The sequence below is a fragment of the Diospyros lotus genome, chromosome 5 (genome assembly GCF_014633365.1).
Source record: "Diospyros lotus cultivar Yz01 chromosome 5, ASM1463336v1, whole genome shotgun sequence".
NCBI lineage: Eukaryota > Viridiplantae > Streptophyta > Magnoliopsida > Ericales > Ebenaceae > Diospyros > Diospyros lotus.
The window spans coordinates 3,140,130-3,160,157 of NC_068342.1; the positions used below are offsets into that span (position 1 = coordinate 3,140,130).

The following is a 20,028-nucleotide window of genomic DNA, read 5'->3' on the forward strand; positions in this document are numbered from 1 at the left end:
TATTCTTTGACTTAAATTTTAGATAATCCTCTTAAACACGACTCGTGCTAACTTTTCTTGATAGTTATAAATATCGTGTAACTTGACATACAACACAAAATACTTAACATTCAACTAAAAAATCTGATGGGTCCCTCCAAATCTCAACAAAATAAATTGTGGGTGTTACTTAGTGGAGAGATGGATGATGTGTTTTAGATAGGTAGGTAAAGAAGTCCAATTTGCTCATACAAAAAGAGCCATCCTAGTTAGATGGATGGGCTTAAAATTCTAGATTGACTGGTTGTTGGTGAAACCCATTAATTATTCCTCAATTAACTTGTGCCATACATATATCTTAGATTGAATATAGTGCTTGAGCATTCATGGCTGGCCTTTGGTGACAGGTTCTTGTTCTTCTAGGTGAGTTTGATTCATTCATTCTTTGCTAGTTTGGTAATGGATTTTGGATGCTATTTTAATATTATTTTGTATTAAAATAATATTATTTATTAAAAATAAATAAATATCTGAGGAGACTTTAGCATTTTTCTGGTTTTTAAAATTATGTGAGATGCTAAATTTTGATTGAGTTAAATATTAAATATTAGAAAACATTTTAGGCAATATATTTAAGATTTAAGATAATTATAAAAAATATTCTTGATGTTTAAAAAAAATATATTCATAAGATTTAATGTTATATTGTAATTTTTTTATATAATTAATTAATCATAATTAAATTTTATAAAATAATTAAAAGATTCTTATATTTAAACTCATTTCCTTTTTTTATTTTTATTTTTATTTTTCTCTCTCTTCTCTAATTAAAGGTAGGCGCATCTAGTCACAGTGGCGGCAGCAGAGGCTATTCACGGCCACAACAATAATAGAGACATAGTAAAAAGACAACAATAGGCATATGTTCTTTTTTAATCCCCTTTGATTTTCTTTCCTTTTTTTTTTCTCTTTCTTAAAATTAAATGTGAGTTCGTCGTTCATCTCAAACTCAGATTCGGGTCTAAAATAAAATGTTTTCCTCTTGTTCTAATTTCTTTTTCTTTTTTCTCTCTATTTTATTCGAATTAAATCTTATTTCAAGATGAAGCGTTTCACGCACCATCTTCTCATATTTCTTTAATTTGTTTATATTTTTTTTCATTTCTCTTTATATTTTTTTTTTAATTCAAATTTAGGTTCAAGATGAATTCTAATGATTAACTTAGATTTGATTTCATTACTACTAAGTATGAAATTTATTAGATTCATCGTTAATGTCGACTCAAAAGTGGGTTTTAGTGTGAGTTATTTTTTATTTATTTTTTTAACATAAATAGATAAGAGATAAAATGAAATGTAAGTTGATTATTTTATTTTTATTTTTTATTTAACATCAAGAGTGTGTATTGCTATTTCTTAGAGCATCTCCAAGGGAGAGTGCTATTTTGGAGTGCTAAATTACCTATTTACAACTTTGAATAGTGTTATAGCACTTCTAAAAAATAAACCTGCTCCAATGGTAAGTGCCAAAATAGAGGTATCATTAATATTTTAAATTCAAATAATTAATATTTTATAATAAAAATTGAAATAGACCAATTAAAAATAGCAGTTGAAGTTTGCATCTCTCTCTTTTTCTCTCTCCAGAGGTTGCAAAAATGACACCCCAAGAAGGTTGTTGTCATTTTACAACCCCATATCCCACCTCCATTGGAGTGGTTAATTTTTAATCTGGGGTGCCATTTTGACGGTTATGAAAATAGCACCCCAGATGTCACTCTCCATTGGAGATGCTCTTAACAATAAGAAAGTTTTTTTTTTCAATTTCACCAAACATAAGGGTTCTTTGAAATTTATCCTAAATATTAAATGTTAACCAATAGAATACTAACACTTGAATTTGCCAATTTACCAATTTCCCCAAACTTTATCGTTTAAAAAAATCAAAAGTTAAACTTTACTTAAATATCACAAACAACCACTCAAGGGACAATCAAAACTCAATACCGACAGTCTCTCTTTTTCTTTTCTTTTTTAGTTTATTTTCAGCTGGGCCGCCACTATTGGGCCAATGTCAGTAGAGCCCAAATCCATTCAAATCATTATAATTTTGGGCTGAACTTCACCCACAAGTGAAATATCATCTTCTGATCTTTTTATATATGCAAATATATTTCAATCTCAATTATAGGAATCACATATTATTTTTAATATTTAATATTTAATATTTTTCTTAATAATACTTACAAAAACGACAAATCAAAATATTCAATAATAATGAAATATAATGTCATGAAATTAATGTTATGCTGTAGTTATAAGATCAAATGTCTCAAATTCGAGTACTGTACCTCTTTTTATATAAAACTTGAGTGGGTGTCGGATACATTTTAACGAAATTTAAAAAAAAATGAAACTAAACAAATTCAAGTGATTGGAATAAGAAATTAGAGTCTAAGGCAACATCACTAATGGGTTAAAATTTTGGATTAGATATGATAAATATGCAACCCATCAAACACATACCCAGAAAGGGGAGACCATAAATTTGGATTAATTTGATTGTTGGTCAAAACCTTGAATCAATAATTTAATGATGCTCTTAAGATCTTAACTTACATCACTTTGTTTAAGGAAAAAAAAGAAGAAGCAAAGAATAGTTTGAGGAATCAAACAATATAGAGAATGTATGAGAATTTGCATTTATAGAGAATGTATTGAGGGTGGTGTCTAAAATAAATTGTATTTATTGTTGTTTAAAAATAATGGTTAGTGTTATTTATTTTGTAATTATTGTTTAAGAGTAATGATTAAAAACTATTAAATTTACTTATTTTTTAAGTTAGCATTTGTTAAAATGAATAATATAAAATTATATTAAAATAAGGTTAGAATGCTTTCTGGATCAAGATATGAAATGGTCAATATAAAATTGAGAAGCATTCCAACATTTTTATCAAACTATTTGTTAAATTTTTTAGAATACACTGAAAAACATATGTATTATTTTTTCTTATCTGTAAAGTTTAACATATGTTTATCTTGAAGGAGAAAGATATAAACATATCTGAAAAATTGCATATAAGAAGTCACGTGACATATTTTTTAAAGTCGTCAGATAAATTTAACAAATATATTAAAAATAACAAAAATTTAGAATTATTTTCATATTTTATCATTTTCAATCTATATTTTGATTAACAAATACTATCTAAATAAAACATGTTTAGGTCTAAAAATAATATATAATAAATATAATTATCTAAAGAACTAAGTTTATTAATATTTTCTAACCATTGCTTTCAAGGCAACGATTAGCAAAAGCAAAAGGGAAATGTTATACCTGAAAACAAGTTTAAGAAACAACTTTACAAATAAAGCGACACATAAATTTATAATAATTTTATTAATAAAAATACATATAAACAATGTTACATTTATGTATAATGTTGTCATAAAATATATACTAACAAGAAGTTATATGAAAAAATGGCATGTCGAAGGGCCTCAAGTGGCCATCATTTGACACCCCCTAACTTTATAATGTCACATGTCGACGTAAAAGTGGTTTTATTTGTTATTATTATTGTCAAAATATAATAATTTATTTTTAATTGTGAGTGGATGCAAAAGTCTTTGTGTATTGGGAGTCGCATTGCCAATGATGAGAGTCTTAGTGAACAAGTGAATCTGACGAACGGATAAGTTTGATAATCAGGTGTCCCAAGATAACTGAGTGTCCCAAGATGATCAAGTGCTCCAAGATAATCGAGTGGCCTTGATGATTGAGTGGCCCTTGATGAACGAGTGGCCCTTGACGACCGAGTGGCTTGCAAAATGAGAACACCATTAGGGGCGCGGGTGGGGGTCCTTGTGCAAACCCTCCGATGCCTAAGTCAGTTCCCGAGAGCAAAAGTGTGAAATTATACTAAGAATGCTCAAGAGAGCGTACCGTATGTCGCAGGCGTGACCTACTATTTATAGAAGAGGGAGATGGGAGATGTGCGACAATCACAACGAGAATCTCGTAGGCCATTATGTAAATTCTGTGGCCCATCCGTGAGTCTCAGGATTCATCTGCAGGGTCGTAAGTGATACCCACTCAGTCATGACCGAGTGGGTGCTTCGTGCCTTGGATCAGATTGCGAGACAACGAGTGGGACCCCACTCGGTTATGATCGAGAGGGTCACACAAAAAAAAAAAGAAAAAAGAAAAAAAAAAAAGAGAGAGAGAGAGACATGGGCTCCAACCCACTCAAGACGAACCCTCTCTCAAGGCATAGAAATATGCCCATATTTGCAAAACTCTCAACAAGGAACGCCTTTCTCTATTCCAGACTCTCACTCGTAGGGAGCATCTCCGCCCCCTTCCAACTCTCAGCCACAGGGAGGTGATCGCTCTATTTTCCCGAATTGACAAGTGGGGTACTAGCCAGTCCCACCTCCACTTAACACCGGCTCACAAATACCCCCTATCGATCAAGCTGGGACTTCGCGACAGCCACCGCACACATGGTCCCATGAGAAAAGTATGAAGCATTGAGACAACAACACGTTGAGGGCATGCAAGCACTTCGAGATGTGGCTAACATATTCCAAGGCATGATGCCTAGATGGACATTGTCCGATATCTTGAAAAAGTTTATGCCATAATCTATGCCCCCACCCGCACCTCACCTCGATGTGGGAGCTAATTCCTATCAAGAGGCCACTTGGTTATCTTGGGGCACTCAGTTACCTTGGGGCATTTGGTCATGTTGGGGCACCTGATCATCAGACCCACCCGTTCGTCAGACTCCTTTCTTCACTAAGATTCTCATTGTTGGCAACGCGACTCCTGGTACACAACGACAAGACTTTTGCATCTACCCACAATTAAAAATAGATTGTTATATTTTGACAACAATAGTTATGGTTATAAAAATAAAATAAAATAAAATTTTAATCACTTAACTATAAGATCAATTTTGTTTTATGGTTTCAAATTTTAAATAGTAAGTAGGAATCCATATAGAATATGAGTGTAACTAAGGCAATATGTAGTTTCATATTTAAACAAAAATAAATTTAAAAAATTATCAACTATGATTGGAGTGACACCCTATTAAAAATAAGATGTGAATGGAAAGAAAAAATAATAATTTAAAATATAAGAAATATTTTTGTTGCCAAGAATACAAGTAGTAAAATTGTTACTCGGATAGGTTAAGTTGGGACAGAACTAGGCAAAGAACAAGGTCGTGGGGAGCTCACCATTGTCTAGGGGAGCTCGAATCATTGTAATCTAGAAGAATGAATAGTTATCCAAGAAAAACTTTTACAAGGTAATAACCAATTAAAAGGCACGTGAGGATCTTTCTCGCACATATTCTCTGATACTTAAGTTAAACGTCTGCATGATATTATGAAGACGTAAGTAAAATATATGTATGAATGTGTCTTGTCTTGGATTGTTTGAGAGAGTGATGACACGTTTTCTCTGAGAATGAGTGTGTAGAAGTGTATGTGGAAGTTAAAAGGTTGAAAGATTCTCCGAAATGAAGAGTTAAAAGGTATTTATACGCCATTAATGTTGCTGAAAATGACAATTTAGGGCAAAAATTGTCCAAAAGAGAGCCTCCCTTTATATTTCTCAATTCCTTGGGAAAGTGTCTCGACAAGTTATGGAGTGGTTGTCAAGAGTATCACTATCTAAGGAGAAGACTTGACTGCAGAAGAGAAATTCCTCATTTATTACACTTTATTCAGGAAAACTTCACTTCTCTTGTAAAATGGGTTACAATAGTTATAGAGATAAAATTTATTTATATATTTTATCAAAATAAGTCTTAATTACTTATTTAAAATTAAATTTTATATTTAAAAAATATAAACACAAAATAATATATTTGAAATATTTATTAAATAAATAAGCGAGGCTATCTCTAATCATCCCTATTGGTTGATATGAGATGGGAAAGATTCTTAACCTAACCACCAAATAAAACCTTCGAATCAGTTAAATTCTCTTTTATCTACGCGTCGGGGGCGGTGGCGGGGCGAACGAACGCTCGTTCGTCGTTAGCGCAGACACAGACGTCCCCCTTTTACCTCTAGCTGTATTACTCTCTGAAGCAGATTCTTCGAATTTGACGCGTTGCAATTATTGCTTCTTCTTCTGGCCTGTTCGCTCCCGAATTCGAAGAAATTTCCTTTCCCGTTCGCTGGGAAAGCTCCGCGTTCCTGATTCCTGAGGCCGGCCCTATCTCCTCTGGTATAGAATTGTGCGGCGGGTGGCTGTATTTGTATGCACGCTGTTGATGATTCGCTAAAAGGTGTGCAGGCCGGAAGAACGATGGAATCCCTTGGACAACCGGTCTCTTTAGCATCTTCATCTTCTTCTTCTTCTTCTTCTTCTTCCACTCGTATTCCTGATTCTCAGGTTGATGCCGACTCGTACGTATCAGGTTAGTGTTGTTGTTTGTTCATCTGCAGTTGTGTTTTGTGGTTTGTTTTATCGGTTGGAGTTCAGAAGTATAGTTCCAATCAAGCTTAGAAACCTTCAATTCTGCTATTTCTTGTTACTGTTCCTTGGTTGCTCAGAGGTTGCATGACAAGAAGAGAATTTAATTTAACATTCCATTCCTCATATAATTATTTTCTTTTATTTTTTCTTTTTACCCGAGAAAATGGAAAATTTAGCTCGACGAGGTGTGCTTATCATATGAAGATCTGTACATTTTGTTTGAGGAGCTAAATCGTGGTCTGGCTTTTGGGTTAAAATGCTGAAACGATCTGAATAACTGTATCTTAATAGGAGAAATCAGGGGCAGAGGCAGGGCCATAGATTAAATAATTAGGTTGTTTTGTTGCAAAACAGTATGGAATATATGTTTCACATATTTCACTTCATGGAAATGCTAAAAGAATCAATGTTTCTTCTTGTCCCTCAAAACATGGGAAGATTCTTTTAACTTGGGTAGTTCTTTGGGGTCTATGCATAAATTTTCTAAGAAAATTAGTTGCAGATGCAAGTAGGAAGGTTAGACTGGAATTAACTTTCTCATGCTAAAGGGAAGAGGCACTATTGTTGTAACTAATAGCACTAAATTGTAAAATTCATATTTTTGTTAAAATTCAGATCCACTTTTGATTTTTTGTCAAATTCTATTAATAAAAACTAATGTGGTAATTAATATAGACCTTAAAATCATTCAATTTTAAAATTAATCTAAATCCCCGATCAAGTGATTTTGGAGGTTATATTAATGCATACACACTGAATTTCATTAATAGAATTTGGCAAAAACTCAAAAGAGGGACTAAATTGCAACAAAAATCAAAGTTTAGTGGCTACAATAACAAATTAAAGTACAATGACCAATTCGTTGCAGGTGCAAAGTTCACGGACTAGCAGTATAATTCACCTTTCATAATAAGACAAACCGTTTTTTATTTAATTGATTATTTTAGTTTTTTTTTTTTTCTCAGTAAGGTAATGTGGGAAGGTATTCACCGTTGTCTTTAACAGATTGATTTTCTCACTTCTTCAGGAATTCATGAGAAGCATCTGCAGGAGTTACAAAATCTGACATTGATGACACAGCCCTTGAGGACCTTAAAATATTTTGCTTTGGCTGTTCTCCAATGTCTTCAACAACCATTTCTGGGTATCTTTAGAAAGCGCAGTTTCCTTGTGGTTTTGAACATTTTGGCAGTGGGTATTGCTATAGCAGTTACAACTATTGGAAGACCTGATGAAGAGGTATGTGCAGTTTAAATCACTGAAGATTTCAAACAGAAAGCATAAATATTCATTATGTGCAGCCCTAGTTATAGGGTTGGAAATTATAGCTATAGAAAGTTTACAATAGGAAGGATTACAACACATTTAGGAAAGATTATGATACAATGGGATTAGGAAAGATTCCTAATCTGTTTTAAGAAACTAATCTAATCAAAATCTTAAATAAATCATTCCTTAAATAAAGCATTCCAAAACAGGCTGCAACCTCTTCTTCTTTCCTTTCCTTTTATGTTAACACTCCCCCTCAAGCTGGTGAATGAATATCTATCATTCCCAACTTGCATATTAGATCTTCAAATCTTCTAGTTGGCAATCCTTTTGTCAAACAATCTGCTGCCTGTTTTTCAGAAGAAACATAGGGAATTTGAATGATACCTTTTTTAAACTTTTCCTTTATAAAATGTCGATCAATCTCAACGTGCTTGGTCCTGTCATGCTGTACAGGATTATGTGCAATGCTTATGGCTGATTGGTTGTCACAAAATAACTTGATTGGTTCCTTGACATCAATCTTCAAATCTTCTAGCACAATCCTCATCTATAGTAACTCACATAGGCTAAGTGCCATAGCCCTAAACTCGACTTCAGCACTCGACCTTGCCACTATGCTCTGCTTCTTACTTTGCCAAGAGACTAAGTTCCCTCCTAAAAACATGCAATACCCTGTAGTAGATCTTCTATCACTTACAAATCTAGCATAGTCTGCATCTGTATACCCCTGTATATCCAAAACACTTCCTACTTTAAATAAGATTCCTTTACCTGGGGCTGTTTTCAAGTAGCACAATATTCTCCTTACAGCCTGCATATGACTCTCTGTCGGGCAATGCATAAATTGACTTACTAAACTCACTGCATGGGCTATATCTGGCCTAGTGTGTGATAAGTAAATCAAATGCCCTACTAACCTCTGATATCTGCCTTTATCCACTGGTAGGCTTTCGATGTCTTCTCCTAATTTCACATTAGGCTCTACTGGAGTACATGCTCCTTTGCTTCCCAATAAACCTGTCTCCTTCAAAAGATCCAATACATATTTACGTTGGGATAGAAATATACCTTCTTTGGAGTAGGCTACCTCTATTCCCAAAAAATACTTAAGTAATCCCAAGTTTTTGATCTCAAAATTTTGGGCCAGTTTGCTCCTTAGATCTTGTTGTTCATCCATATCATTTCCTATCACAATGATGTCATCCACATAAACCAACAATGCAGTTATTTTTCCCTTTCCCGAGTGCTTGAAGAAGAGAGTATGGTCTCCTCTACTTTGGTGATACCCCATACACTTCATAGCTTTAGAGAACCTATCAAACCAAGTTCTTGGTGACTGCTTGAGGCCATATAGTGCCTTTTTAAGTCCACACACCTCATCTCCTTTTCCTTCCTTAAATCCTGGTGGTTGCTCCATGAAGACCTCTTCTTCTAAATCACCATGAAGAAATGCATTCTTCACATCTAGTTGATGTAATTTCCATCCATAATGAGCTGTTAAGGACAAGAGAATTCTTACCGTGGTCATCTTGGCCACTGGAGCAAAAGTCTCCAGGTAATCAATTCCATATGTCTGGATGTAGCCTTTGGCCACCAATCGAGCCTTATACATCTCTAATGAGCCGTCTGCATTGTACTTTAGGTTGAACACCCACCTACAGCCCACTGGAACCACTCCCTTTGGCTTAGGTACCAAATCCCATGTGTTGTTTTTCTTTAATGCCCACATCTCCTCCTGCATGGCTAGTTCCCATTTTTTATCCTTTAAAGTCTCTTCCACAGAATTAGGAATAACAATGGTATCTAGAGTGGTCAAAAAACTTATATGTTTTGAGGACAACCTGTGATAGGAGAGATAGTTGTCTAGAGGATGCTGAGTGCATCTTCTAACACCTTTTCTAACAGCAATAGGAATATCCAAATCAGTAGCAAAGGAATGAACAGGATCAAGGGAACAAACCTTCATAGAATCTGGCTAGGGATTGGATGTTGTTTCATGCTGAGAATGAGGCATGAACTGTTGTTTCCTGTGATACACAAAAGGAGAGCCCTTGAACCTTACTGGAGATGTTGATAATCCAGGTTGATGAGTTTGCTTAGGGCTTGGGTAGTCATTTGGGACAGAACCAGAGTGATCACTCGAAGATAAGGGGACAGAACCAGTATGCAGGGCAGGATTAGGAATAGAATATTTAGGGTCTATTGATGTTGAAGAATGTGGACCAAGGTCAAGACTAGGAAGGAGATTGGACACGTGGTCTTCAATCGTATGATTCTCCCCCTGAAGACCAAGGGTAGAATGACCGAAGTAGGGTTGTGACTCAACAAAAGTCACATCTTTTGAAACAAGAATTTTTCTGTAGGGGGATGATAGCACTTATAGCCTTTTTGTGTAGGGGAATAACCAAGGAAAAGACACCTAAGTGCCCTAGGGTCCAGCTTGTCTCGAGTATGAGGTGGAACATGAACAAAGGCTACACAACCAAAGGCCCTAAAAGGAAGAGGGGTATGTAGGTTAAGAGAGGGAAAAAATGTAGAATGGCATTGAAAAGGACTGTTGTTCCCAAGAACCCTAGATGGTACCCGATTGATTAGATAGGTTGCGGTCAAGATAGCCTCTCCCCAGAAGATTTTTGGAACATTATGATGATGAAGAAGTGTTCTAGTGACATTGAGGAGGTGTCTCATTTTTCGCTCAGCCACTCCATTTTGTTGTGGAGTGTTGATGCAGGAAGACTCATGAATAACCCCTTTGTCTTGAAAGAACTCATGCAAGTGTTGATTAAAATAATCCCTTGCATTATCAGTTCGAAATTTCAGAATAAGAGTACCAAATTGAGTTAGAATCCTTGAATAAAAGTGCAGTAACACAGTGCTAACAATAGCCTTATCCTTAAGAAGGAAAACCCAAGTCATTCTAGTACAATCATCTATGAAGGTAACAAACCATCTAGCCCCAGAACAATTGAGAATCCTAGATGGATCCCAAACATCCAAATGAATGAGAGCAAAAGGATGTGAGGATCTTTTATTACTAGTAGGATAGGAAACACGATGATGTTTGGAAAGTTCACATACATCACAATGAAAAACACTAGGATCCACATGTTCAAATAAAACAGGAAACATAGCTTTGAGTAAGGGAAAATGTGGATGCCCAAAGCGGTAGTGATGAAGCCAAATGTCACTACTAGAAGACTGAGAAGTGCAGGCTGATTTAGGCTAAAATCTGAATTGAATGTGATGGGGTTGCAAGGTCTCCTTTCTCAAAACATACAGCCCATGTTTCTCCTCAACAGCTCCAATCATCCTCCCCGTAGCCATTTCCTGAAACTCACAAGAATAAGGAGAGAAAATTATTCGACAATTTAGATCCTTGGTGAGTTGATGAACTGAAATCAAGTTAGTGGACAAATTAGGAACATGCAAGACTCTTTGAACATAAAGTTTAGGACTGAGAGTGACTTGTCCCTGACCTTTGATAGGAATAGAAGTCCCATTAGCAATAACAATCTGTTTAGGTGTCACAAGAGGCTGATAGGTATCAAAAACATTTGGATTAGAGGACATATGGTCTGTAGCTCCTGAATCTAGAATCCATATATCATTCCTATTGGTTTTAGAGGCTGTTAAAGAACTCAAATGGAAACTATTACCTGGCTGATTATTTTGCCGGGCAATAGAGCATGATTCATCTTGAAGAGTTTTCAAGAACATCTTGAGTTTGCTAACTTCATCAGCAAGCTTGCTGATTTCATCAGCTTTCAGTTGATTCTGCTCCAACTCGGGTGCTGCCTCAGTTTTTTCCACCAGCTCTTCTTGCTTATTTGAAAAATAGGCCTGATTTCGAGAGGTCATATTCTTAAAGCCCCCTAGTTTCTGCAACACAGCCTCCTTCCCATGCAATTTAAAACATGTCTCTCGAGTATGCCTCGACCTCTTGCAATGAGAACACCATAATCCTTCTGTTCTATGTGTTTTGTTCTGTCCATCAGTCCACATACCTTCCTTTCCATGCAGCCTACCTTGCACATCACCTCTTCCTTGCAGTGGTTTAAATCTGGACCCTGCTCCTTTGTTTGTAAACATTGCTAATCCTTCAGAAGTCATATCACCCAGCATTGTTGTCCTCCTGTTTTCTTCACTTCGAACAACTGAAAACACTTCATTAAGGGATGGAAGTTTTTCCCTTCCAAGAATCTGCACTCGAACTTGATCATACTCATTATTAAGTCCAACCAAGAACTCTACAACTCTATCCCTTTCAAAAATTGAATGAAGAGTGGCTACATCTTTCCCACATTCCATTTTAATGTTCTGGTAGTGGTCAAGTTCCAGCCAAAAACCATTCATTTTGTTGTAATATTCAATGATTGTTGAGACCCCTTGCTTAGTACTATGTAACTTCATCTTAACCTCGTAAATAACCGACGCATCTTGAATCTTAGAGTAGGTACGCCTAACCGTTTCCCATATATCTTTAACAGAGGACAAAAACATGTAATTTGTACTAACCTCTGGTTACATGGCATTCCATAGCCATGACATGATCATGGAATCCTCTATATCCCAAGCATTAAACCCTGGATCAGATTTCTGTGGACTAGGCTCTGCCAAGTGGCGAATCTGTCCCTTACCCTTTAGGAATGTTCGAACTAGCTGTGCCCACTATAAGTAGTTGCGTCCGTCTAGCCTGTATGACTGATGCACCCTTGGTAAATCGTTGGAAGAAAAACCTCCTATTGGAGCATCAACTCCATTATTCTCACCGGATGTCATGGCTGAAACTGGCGTTATTTCTGATATTTCTGACATGATCAGAAAGAAAAATGTCTGGCAATGAAGGCAAAGACAAGAAGGAATTTCGAGGCTTGAGCGACTGAAAATATGGCAACAATCGGCCAGAAACAATCAAGGAAGAAGACCAAGGGATCAACAATGAAGGCTGGGGAATGGACTGAAATACAGAAAGCAATGAAGGCCGGAAATCATAGGGCAATCGGAAGTGGCTCTGATACCATGAAGATTTCGAACAGAAAGCATAAATATTCATTATGTGCAGCCCTAGTTATAGGGTTGGAAATTACAGCTATAGAAAGTTTACAATAGGAAGGATTACAACACATTTAGGAAAGATTATGATACAATGGGATTAGGAAAGATTCCTAATCTGTTTTAAGAAACTAATCTAATCAAAATCTTAAATAAATCATTCCTTAAATAAAGCATTCCAAAACAGGCTGCAACCTCTTCTTCTTTCCTTTCCTTTTATGTTAACAATCACTTTTAGCTCCATTATGAGAATACATCTCATGTTGTCATGTCCATTGAGTATATCAGTTCTTGGGCAAGAAACATTCTTTGGAATGGCTATCAATTTCAACCACTAATTGTTGCATACTGTCTATTTTCTCTAATTAGAAGCCTGCTGCTGTCCTATATTTACTTTACTTTTTCTTCTTGCAAAATCCTGTGGATCCTTCTATGCAAATTTAATGGAGCTACCTTTAAGTTATGGTTTTACTTTGATGATATTCCAGCATGTTAAGGAGTTCTTTCGTTATCTCCGTTTTGGACTATGGTGGTTAGCCCTTGGTGTGGCATCTTCAATTGGTTTGGGTAAGTGAAAATCAGCCTTCTCCTTTGGAGTGTTTTTCATGGTATACTTATGTTACATTTGGAATATTCTTCATTGTTAACCCTTGTGCTTAAGCATTCTCAAATAAGTATTTGTTAAACATACTTTTTCTGTAAAATGAACATATTATCCTCTCTTTTACTCTACTTTTGTCCAGTCTAGCCTGTGGAATTTTCTTGACAGATTTGCTTGGTGAATAAAAGCTTTTGCAGCTACTTTTCCAAACAAAATTTACTCATCACCTCTCTCTCTCTCTCTCTCTCTCAGGATCTGGTTTACACACATTTGTTTTGTATTTGGGGCCACACATTGCCCTATTTACCATTAAGGCTGTGCATTGTGGGCGGGTTGATCTTAAAATGGCACCATATGATACAATCCAACTGAAAAGTGGTCCATCATGGCTGGACAGAGACTGCGACAAGTTTGGACCACCATTGTATGAATCACAGGTTCCATTTAGTAGCATACTGGCACAGGTTCAGTTGGAGGCTGTTATTTGGGGAATTGGAACTGCACTTGGAGAGCTTCCTCCCTACTTCATATCTAGGGCTGGTAATATCTCCAGTTAACTACTTATACTCCTGTTACTATACTCTTGAAGAATGTAAATACTACTTATAAATAAAGTTTCAGCTTATAAATAAACTGAAAGTCTATCCAAAAAATCCTAAGATGAAGGGCAAACAGAATTTAGGCACCCCATGTTTTGGTATAAAAGCAGTGTGAGCTGTGCCTTTCTCTTGTGTACTTTCTTATTTTCTATAGATGATAATAGATTAGTAACTGGAATTCTCTTGATTAAGTTGATGCCTATTAAGTTAATATGTGTGTGCAGCTAGTTTATCAGGCAGCACACCCACAGTTGTGGAAGATATGGATTCCTCCTCTAAAGAAGACAACGGCATCTTAGCTAATCACATAAAGCAAATCAAACAATGGCTCCTTTCACACTCTCAACATCTGAACTGTTTTACAATTTTGGTTCTTGCTTCGGTAATTTTGCTTCAACTCTCTCTTGTTCTCTGTGACAGAATGTGATACATATATGATCTTCCATAAATTAAGAGTTAGTTGCATTTGAATAAGAGCTGTTAGCATATTTGTTATTTCCTATTTATCAAGATCAGTTCCTATGAAGTTGCTAAGTTGTTATTTTGCTATTAGTTACTTGTAATCCTCTAGTAAAGTCAAAAAGCAAATGAAAGAGGGAAATGCTTGAATTTGCCTGAACTGAGAGATTTAGTCAACATATATGCTGGATTGTCTCTGTATGAACTTTTCTTATAGTGATGTCACCCTATGAAACAACCTCTGATAAAGCGATACCTGATATCAATGTGTTATTTTTCAACAAACCTCTTAACTATATAGTTTCCTTGATTGCCTCTGCAATTGCCATATAGCCTGCCTCTGCAGTAAATAATGCAACTGCAGGCTGTAAAGTTCCAACTGAGAATACTTCCACCAAGATGAAACACACAACCTGTGGGAGATGCTATTTTATCAAAATCTCTATCATAATCTAAATTTGCATAGCCTGTAAGAGTATTACCACTTTGTCCAAACTCCAAGTGAGCATCTGAAGTACCCGACAAGTATTTTAGAATGGATTAACTGCTTGCCAATGTGCTTTCCCTGGATACTAACAGCATATGAAATTTATAGTAGGTACAAACTATAGCATATGCAATTTTTCATATGTTGCCAGTATAATAATCTTCTGTAATTCCTTATTTCTTATTTTGCTAATTTGCTTGTCAACCTGGTGCTTGGGGAGGGTTTGTGAACTTGTATCCTTGAACAGCTGTTACTTCAGAATACAACCACATCTTGTTGAATTGGGGATTTGGGGGATAACATTCAAAGAATTCATGTCTTAGCAGTAGAGTCCCAAATAGTTGATATGTAATTGGAGGCCGTTGGGTTATCTCTGTTGAATGAGTTGCTTTACCTTGAAGCATGAGGTCATGATAAGATATCTTATACTTTTCTATGAGTTATTTCTTTTTAGTTGTTCTCAGTAGAACGTGACTTAACAATAATAATCAGACATTAAATTCAGATTTCCATCTCTCAAAGGCAGGACATGAAGTTGATCTCAGGTTTCTATTCCTTGCCTGAGACAAATCACAGCCTGAAGTTCCTCTCTCTCCCTCTCTCTCTCTCTCTCTCTCTCTCTCTGAGATTAACTTTTGGAGGTAGCTATGTGGTCCATATTCAATCCAAAAGAAGAAAGCTCGTGTGGTTCCCTCCTGGGGAAGAACAGAAACAGCCTGGAACCTGATACCCATAGATCCTACTAGTTTTTAGCATTTTAATGTGTCTTACAAGTCATGGATCAAAATTGATGGACCAACATTGATGCTGTACGAGTTTACAACTATGTTTATTGGTTGTCCCATTTTGGAGATAAAAAGGAAATAACTGGCAACTTACTTGGTGTTGTAACTCTTTTTGATCTCTATATATTGCTTGGTTATGTATTGAATGATGGTCATAATTAGAAGAGGTGATTCTCCTTGAATGTAGATCCCTGATGTAATTGGTTTTTGTTTAACAGGAAAGGTAGCATGTAGCTTTCAGCATAATTAGAAAGCATTCCTTCATCTTTTCATCTAACCTCATAGGCTTGCAGTTGCACTAGTCTTTGCCTCCATTAAGATTTATGTTCTGTGGGTAATGTGAATAATCCTCAGGTGCCTAATCCGCTATTTGATCTTGCCGGCATCATGTGTGGACAACTTGGCATCCCGTTTTGGAAGTTCTTTTTGGCTACACTTGCAGGAAAGGCAATTATCAAGACTCACATACAGGTTCATGTTCTTCTTAGATCCCATAATCTGCCTTTTGTCGTGCTTTTTTTTTTTTTTTTGCTGCTTTATAGTACACTTATTATGTTTCACTACAAGGAGTTCCTGCTCTTTATTGTTGCAGACAGTTTTTATCATCTTGCTTTTCAACAATCAACTCCTCGACATGGTAGAAAATCAGTTGGTTAGAGTGTTCAGTCTTGTTCCGGGACTTTCTTTTATTCTGCCCAACCTCATTCGAAAACTGCATACTGTGAAAGAGAAGTATATGACGGCCTCTCCTTCAACTCCCTCTAACATGAAGAAGGTACCTTTTGTTGTCAGAGAACACGACTTAATTCATTTAGGACGTCAGTTGTCTGGATTCTGTTCTGTCATGTGAGGGACATCGTGTTCATGCACATTTCTAGCATTTGTTAAAAAGTGAAATTGTTCATGTCAGTCGGTATGAGAGGTTGGTAAGCATAATTCTGATAACTGCAGTTGCAGATATATTTCTGCAAGAGGCTTGCTACATAAATACCCGGCTTCCATGAATATATGCACTCTTTTTTCTTTTTGCTTCTATATATTTACTCCGCTCGTTCTTTCAGGTGAAGAACTGGAACTTGTCATTTGCTTCCGTTTGGAACACCGTAGTGTGGCTCATGCTTCTAAACTTCTCCATGAAGATAGTAACAGCAACTGCCCAGAGCTTTCTGAAGGAACTACAGAAAAAGGAATTGGCCTCGTTAGCAAGCAGTTCGCCTACTTCGCAAACATTAGGCGATACCAGCCAAGCTGTTGATTAAGTTCCCCGACTTCACCTGCAACTCATTTTGGTTGCTATCCCTGAAAATTGATTTCTAGTGGTAGAAATATTAGCGCAATTGTGTTGATTGGGGGCTCCAATGTTCTCTCTCTCATTAGCCTCCGCGTCATTTAGTATATACGAAACATATAAGTAGATGGAGGGGGAAGATGAAGGTCTTTTCCATCATTTAGTTGGCTGGTTTAGGGTAGGCTTTGGTACCCATCTTACATCTTGTCGATGGGAAGTAGCTAGATGTTTGTATAATTATCACTGACGTGTCTACTTGTGCTCAGAAGAGGTTTTAATATTTTGGTTGCTAGCTCCATATCTTTAGTTTCTTTTGCTCCCTTCTGCTGAAGCATTTCTTTTTGCCTCTCCATTTTTATATCAGAGTTTCATAAGTGGCACATTTTTTGGTCAAAATATATTTATCTTACAAAATGTGTTAAAAAAATAAATTATAGGGATTGTAAACACGAAGGTAAACTATATTGGTCGCCTATATAAAAAAATCAGTCAAAACTCAAATCACCATCAGAAGCCCAAGTGAAATTGACTTCAGTATTTTCGTTTGTAGACAGTGACTTTCAGGATAAGGCGGCCATTGAATAATGTGGGGTGCCGAGGGGCCAAATCAAGTATCGAGTCCTTGAATAATTGGGTGGCAACTCTCTCGGATAATTGCAGCTAAATGAAGGAATGCTGCAGTCTGGGCAGAAATCAATCGGTTCGATCATACACAATGAACCAAGTTGTAGTCATATTGATTTATAACAATGACAGTTCAGCTAGAGACGCCTTATTGCATGTTTGAAGCAGGAAGCACACAAGCATGGGGGGCTTTACAGAACGTAGATGAATGTATGAAATGCCAGTACATGAATACTTTGTGAATGTATAATAGTATCCCGGCATTGAGACTTATCTGTCTCAGCACCAAGCTTTGCAATTTTCCAGCAAGTCCAGGCTTGTCAATTTATTGAGCATGGATCTAGGCCAACCCTGTCTTTCTCTCCCATCTAAGATCCTCGGAGAATTCTGTAAGTGCAGCTCGGGGGTCACCATCTGATATGGAAAGGTAATATCGAGCAGTTCCATCATCGACTTGCATGCTTCTCTTCAAGGAATCAATTATCCTTCTCTTGCCTCGATCAGAGCACACCCTATTCAACAGGCAGTTGGCCTTCCTGTCAGGGATTCCCTCCAGATAGAGTACTGCCACTTCCCTTTTGGCATAAGCATCCAGCTCTATGTAGCATGTACCACCAATCAGAAGGTCAAAGTTGCCTACAGGGATTAGCAATCTCTCCCTTGAGTATATGCCATGGTCACTCATCATATTGTTCAAGCGTTTTATGTCCATAACCTACAGACATGCACAAAAAGTGTCATACAAAAACATTTGACACCAACTAAAGACTAAAAATACTATAATAGTTTGAAAAATCTCAAGAAAAAAAGTTCAAAACAAGAAAACCATGCACAATCAAGGAGTGCATGACCAGAAGAAATAAACATAGCAATGACAAAAGGCAGTTTTGTATAGGCAACTTGATGGGGCTCCATTCCACTCTTTTCATTGGGGAAGACAACCTAGAGTCTTACGCCAACTGGGTGTTCCCTAAGGGACAAAACCCGGCTAGGTACAATCATAAAATGGATCAACTGGTTGGTCCTTTCAAGCATGTAATGGAAATTATTTCTAAACATTATCTCATTTGTTAGCCTTACAGAGGTCATGGCTGAGATAGAGATGGTTGGAAAGCTAGAATTTATGTGTGACCAACCCCATCTAATAGGATTAAGGCTTGTGATATTGTTATTGTATTTTATGATTAAGCAGGCCATAACAAGTTTTTTGTCATTGCGGGTTCTCCTAATGCATTTGTGGAAAGATAAGAATTTTTTTAATGAGGTGCCAGAAGTAACTAGCACATGAGAATTCAGAAATGATGTTTTCCAGGGAGTTGTAGAGTTTCAAACAGGTGCACCAGCAACACAACCATGAATATTATTTCTTGCTATATGTTATCTTTTTTTTTTTCCTGTAAATTTCTTGCTGTATGTTATCAAGACATGAAAATAATGCATTAGATCATGATTGGTACATTCATCACACGAATGATGATTGACCACCAACTCTAAGCAAAAGCTATGGGTAAATCACACTAAAGATCACTAAACTTTAGTGTGCTTTTCATTTTGGTCAGTAAACTTTAAAAAATTTTGCAATGTGGTCACATGTAAGATTTTCTGGCTAATGTGGCAAATAATAAAAATTATTGTGCAATGACAACTAATTAGAACGTGCTACGTGTCAATATATAATAATATTATATTGAAATATTATTGCAGAATATTTTTATTGTTTACCATATCAGCGCCACGTCACCCACTCCGGCTATAAAGTGGCTGAAAAATCATATATGTGACCACATTGCAAAACTTTTTAAACTTCTGTGATCATATTAAAAAGAATTAAAGTTTAGTGATCAAAATGAAAAACACACTAAAGTTTAGTGATCTTTGGTGTGATTTACCCCAAAAGCTATTAACTCCAAGGTTCTATAACCTCCGTGAGCTTCAAAGCATGAGGCTAACTTCTCAGCAGCAGCACCCTCTCAGAACTTAATAAATACCTTTACACATTTTACTAGTACGTGCTAAGTCATGGCATGGAGAAAATGACGGGAAATAAGAACAACTTTTCCAGCGTGATTATCATCATCGTTCATGCTTTTCGTTATTTAAATTTAATGGATACTGAACTCTTTTCATGACCTATCTTAATGATAATTAAGGATAATTCTCCTGAGTGATTAATGCGTAGAAACAAATCTTTAATCCCCTTGTACAACCAGATACAAGATTTCATATCCTTTTAGGTGACATTTGTAGATTTTTTTTTTTTTCTTCTTTTGTGTTTACAGGGAGGAGATGCTTGGAGTGTTCCTAAAAGGGGTGTTAAATGCTAAATTAGAGAAAGAAACTGGAAGGCATACAACCCAGGGAAAAGTGAAGTATATCT

General features: G+C 36.2%; 2 protein-coding genes across 3 annotated transcripts in view; one reads left to right on the forward strand and one right to left on the reverse strand.

The window, feature by feature from the left end:
- The first annotated feature begins 5,987 nt into the window (after positions 1 to 5,987).
- On the forward strand, positions 5,988 to 17,325 carry LOC127802699 (vacuole membrane protein KMS1-like). Its single transcript, XM_052338670.1, has 8 exons — positions 5,988 to 6,425; positions 7,512 to 7,723; positions 13,297 to 13,375; positions 13,662 to 13,949; positions 14,233 to 14,390; positions 16,094 to 16,210; positions 16,332 to 16,514; positions 16,801 to 17,325. Exons 1-8 carry the CDS (start codon positions 6,266 to 6,268, stop codon positions 16,996 to 16,998), a joined length of 1,395 nt encoding a protein of 464 aa, XP_052194630.1. The 5' UTR covers positions 5,988 to 6,265; the 3' UTR covers positions 16,999 to 17,325.
- A 324-nt stretch (positions 17,326 to 17,649) lies between these two features.
- LOC127802700 (F-box protein At1g55000-like) overlaps positions 17,650 to 20,028 on the reverse strand; it is a 36,919-nt gene continuing 34,540 nt past the window's right edge. For both annotated transcript variants that reach the window (XM_052338671.1, XM_052338672.1), the window contains one exon: positions 17,650 to 18,366. In XM_052338671.1, the coding sequence (XP_052194631.1) occupies positions 17,992 to 18,366 (375 nt within the window). In that variant the 3' untranslated portion in view covers positions 17,650 to 17,991. The remainder of the gene's footprint in view (positions 18,367 to 20,028) is intronic.